Raw genomic sequence first — 3,458 nt, 5'->3', positions numbered from 1 at the left:
CTAAGACACAGCACAACAGCATCAATGCAATTTGGCATTTATTTTTCAAGTCTCTGGAATGCTACAGAGGGAAAGAAAATCATTCCTTTAAAAGATATTCCTTTTACAGGCTGACCTCTAACAGGTTGGTCAAAATGTCCTGTGGCCATTTAATTGGGTTAAGATCTACTGACTGCAAATATCACAGCATGAAATTCATATTGCTGTGCCCTATGTCATCATAGAAGAGTGTATTTACACAAGAATAAAAAATGTTACATCCAAGGATAAAGGGGGTCACTCAGTACAACTTTGTTTTCATTTGCAGTGACCATTCCCTGTAATGGATAAGTGGAGCTAACCTATGGTACGAAACGGCCCCCCACAGTATAAGCATGGTGGCATTGTTGGGGTCAAGCACTCAGGCCGCCACGGAACTCATCTGGGTATAAACCTATTTCACGTCTCTGCAGATCACTGCCTGTTGTTTTTGTTTTTTTTAAATTCCACTAATTCCTCAAATATGTTTTATTTCTTGAAGTGAGCGGTTTATGCAGTACTATAGTGTTGGTCCCTATGCAATTATTAAAAAGTCACAGTTATCTAAGGAGGATTTACTGTTTTTTCAATGCATACCAACTATAATGCACAAGAATTGCAGTTATCAAATGTGCTCTGTCCATGAAAAACTCCTTTTACGTTTGCCTTTTTTTTTTAAACAGAGCTTAATCCAAATGCAAGTTTAGTCACAGTTGCCCATTGAGCAGTATTAGCTAGTGAATCTCCTGCATCTGTGTCCAAATAATGAACCATCTTTCATTATCATTTAAATATTCTCATCTTGCCATATTGATTAAAAAAAGAAAATCACAATCAACTGGGCCTGCTCAGCATTTTTAGATCTTAATTAGATAAACTAAAATCCCAGTGTTCCACGTAATTAGGGAAAAAGCTGCCAAGCTCATCGATGAAATAAGCTACAGCAATATAACTACCCAATATAAGGACAGTATAGCAGAATAAATGACACATTTAAAAGTCCATGAATTAAAATGCAGACAAATTGGATCATCAGAGAGTGTTTAGACAGGAGATATAATATAATATGACTTTCAAAAAAAACAAAAAAAACAAAAAACATCTGCATCGACTCTCACACATAAAGTCACATGAAACACACTTCTATGCCTTCATTCACAACCATATTAAAGTATTATTAATTGGCTACAGAAATGATTAATTCATCCAGATGCTCTGACCTTCATGGCCTTGATGGCTTGAGATCCAGAGTAGTCAAACTCACCAGCCTGACCAATAGAGAGGCCACCAGAACCCAATACAAGCACCTTTGAAACCTGCGTCGACACAAAAAGGTGTGATTGGCACCATTTAAACAGCAGGTTCCACTAAATGACTGATATAAAAGTCTCTTATGTTCAGAATATTTGAAGTTGAACCTGCTCAACCTGGGTGAAATACTCTACCTGGGCCCTGGGAGGGATCCTGGGTTTTATGGGCATGACTGACGCTATGCTGATATTCTTTCCTTTTTTGATCAGGGACAAAAAGACATCAAAGAGAAACTGTGGGGGAGAAAAAAAAAAAAAAAGCGCCTTATAATCACAGTTTAAGTATTATATTAACGATATTGTTTTTTTTAAATGGTCTCCTGTTAATCGTTTTGGAGCCAAACCCTTATAGTGGTTAAAACAAAAGGCTAAATTCTGGCTAAAATGTACATGGAATCTGAATTCAATTTAACTAAAGTGACAGATCTTTGAGATCAAGACAAACGTGCTGAATAAATGATCTTCTAATGCAAAAGTGTCCCATTCGTCCATCTATCCATTCGCTTCCGCTTATCCTTTTCAGGGTTGCGGGGGGCGCTGGAGCCTATCCCAGCTGTCATAGGGCGAGAGGCGGGGTACACCCTGGACAGGTCGCCAGTCTGTCGCAGGGCTATGCAACTAACATCACCCTCAGCTTACTTAGATCAGATTCTAAGAACAGTTAAAAGATCTGCACCTGATGACTTCTGAGGTCTGACTGATTATTGCTACCTGGACACCACATCATTTTTCCAAACCATTCACAACATTTACACAAGTACTATTTTAGAATAGAGCTCAAAGTTTTACACAAGTTCCATTTTGTGAATATACTTTAATTAGCTGGAGTATAGTGTTCAGGTACTTCATGCAGCACCATCAAGTTTTTTTAATTACCTCTGTGTCCGTGGGACCGCCCTTAGCCTCAGGGTGAAACTGGGCTGTAAAAACTGGTTTAGTGCTGTGCATGATCCCCTGGAAATTGTGAAAAAAAAAAATCATGAAATTATGTATATATTTAAAAAAAAAAAGAAAGATACTGTTAGCATTTCGAAAATAAATGCATCTTTCCAAAATATTAGTGTAAACATCATACAGTCCTGTATTTGCTTCAGTTATTGCTGTAAAAGAATTGTTTATTTCTTTATTTTTATAGCCAAAGCCTAGGAAAAAAAAGTCCTGTTAAAGACTGAATATTCACACAGACTGAAATCAACCTCATTGGTGCCATCATTTGCGTTGATGAAAAGCGGGCCCCACCCTGGGGGCAGGGACTCGCTGTCTATGCCATAACCGTGGTTCTGTGCGGTAATGAAGGCCTGGCCCGTCATCACATTCAACACCGGCTGGTTCTGGCCTCTGGGGACCCACAGAAATGAATAAAACACATCATCTACTTCATTACATTTTCTGTCGGACAGGTTACACTTTAGACTGAAATCTTTATCTGAATGCAGAGCATATACAGCACGCTGTATCATATTTATGATTGGCTGTTAAATTGGTCACCTGTTGCCCATAGGTAGTTTGTATGACTTGGCTCCTGCAGCCAGGGCAGTGATCTGATTGCCCATACAGATCCCAAATACTGGCTGGGGACGATCGCTCTCCAGCACCTTCACAAAATAAATATTATTACAGAAACAATGGTGGAGCTTATAAACACAGTTATGAAAAGAAATTGTTGAAACAAATATATTAAATATTATATAGATAGAGCTCTGCAACAATTTTAGTTCCTTGTTAAACCTGCGAATCAATACTCAAGTCTCTCAGTTCACATAAACATTTGTGAAGCATCCTACCTTGTGCACGTTATTGATGAGTGTCTTGGCCAGAGATGGATCTCCTGGTCCATTAGATATGAACAGGCCATCATAGTCTAGACTAAGCAAGTCCTGGTCCCACGGCACTAGGTGGACTTCTGCACCTCGCTGCACAAAAGCACAAATGTAGTTATTTTGTAATCTTCTGAGTATACTTAAAATGTCAAATGAATGTAAAATCAAAGTAGCAGAAGATGACATTTATTTTATCCCCCTAGCTGTAAAAATAACTACAGACAACACCAAATAGACATAATGTCATAATGAGAGCTCTGACATTTATGGTTTATAATCTCCAAACATGTAATGTTGTTTAAAAAAAAAA

At 38.2% G+C, this 3,458-nt stretch overlaps 1 protein-coding gene across 3 annotated transcripts in view; it reads right to left on the bottom strand.

Moving 5' to 3' along the window:
- cps1 (carbamoyl-phosphate synthase 1, mitochondrial) overlaps positions 1 to 3,458 on the bottom strand; it is a 61,803-nt gene that overhangs the window by 53,804 nt on the left and 4,541 nt on the right. For all 3 annotated transcript variants that reach the window (XM_005723279.1, XM_005723280.1, XM_013908385.1), the window contains 6 exons: positions 3,113 to 3,241; positions 2,817 to 2,923; positions 2,525 to 2,666; positions 2,205 to 2,282; positions 1,464 to 1,562; positions 1,239 to 1,334 (listed from right to left, as the gene is read on the bottom strand). In XM_005723279.1, the coding sequence (XP_005723336.1) occupies positions 1,239 to 1,334; positions 1,464 to 1,562; positions 2,205 to 2,282; positions 2,525 to 2,666; positions 2,817 to 2,923; positions 3,113 to 3,241 (651 nt within the window). The remainder of the gene's footprint in view (positions 1 to 1,238; positions 1,335 to 1,463; positions 1,563 to 2,204; positions 2,283 to 2,524; positions 2,667 to 2,816; positions 2,924 to 3,112; positions 3,242 to 3,458) is intronic.

This window comes from Pundamilia nyererei, unplaced genomic scaffold (assembly GCF_000239375.1).
Source record: "Pundamilia nyererei isolate P.nyererei 1_Seehausen unplaced genomic scaffold, PunNye1.0 scaffold00009, whole genome shotgun sequence".
Taxonomy (NCBI): domain Eukaryota; kingdom Metazoa; phylum Chordata; class Actinopteri; order Cichliformes; family Cichlidae; genus Pundamilia; species Pundamilia nyererei.
The sequence above is the reverse complement of the archived record's forward strand: the minus strand, read 5'-3'. Positions and strand labels throughout refer to the sequence as shown.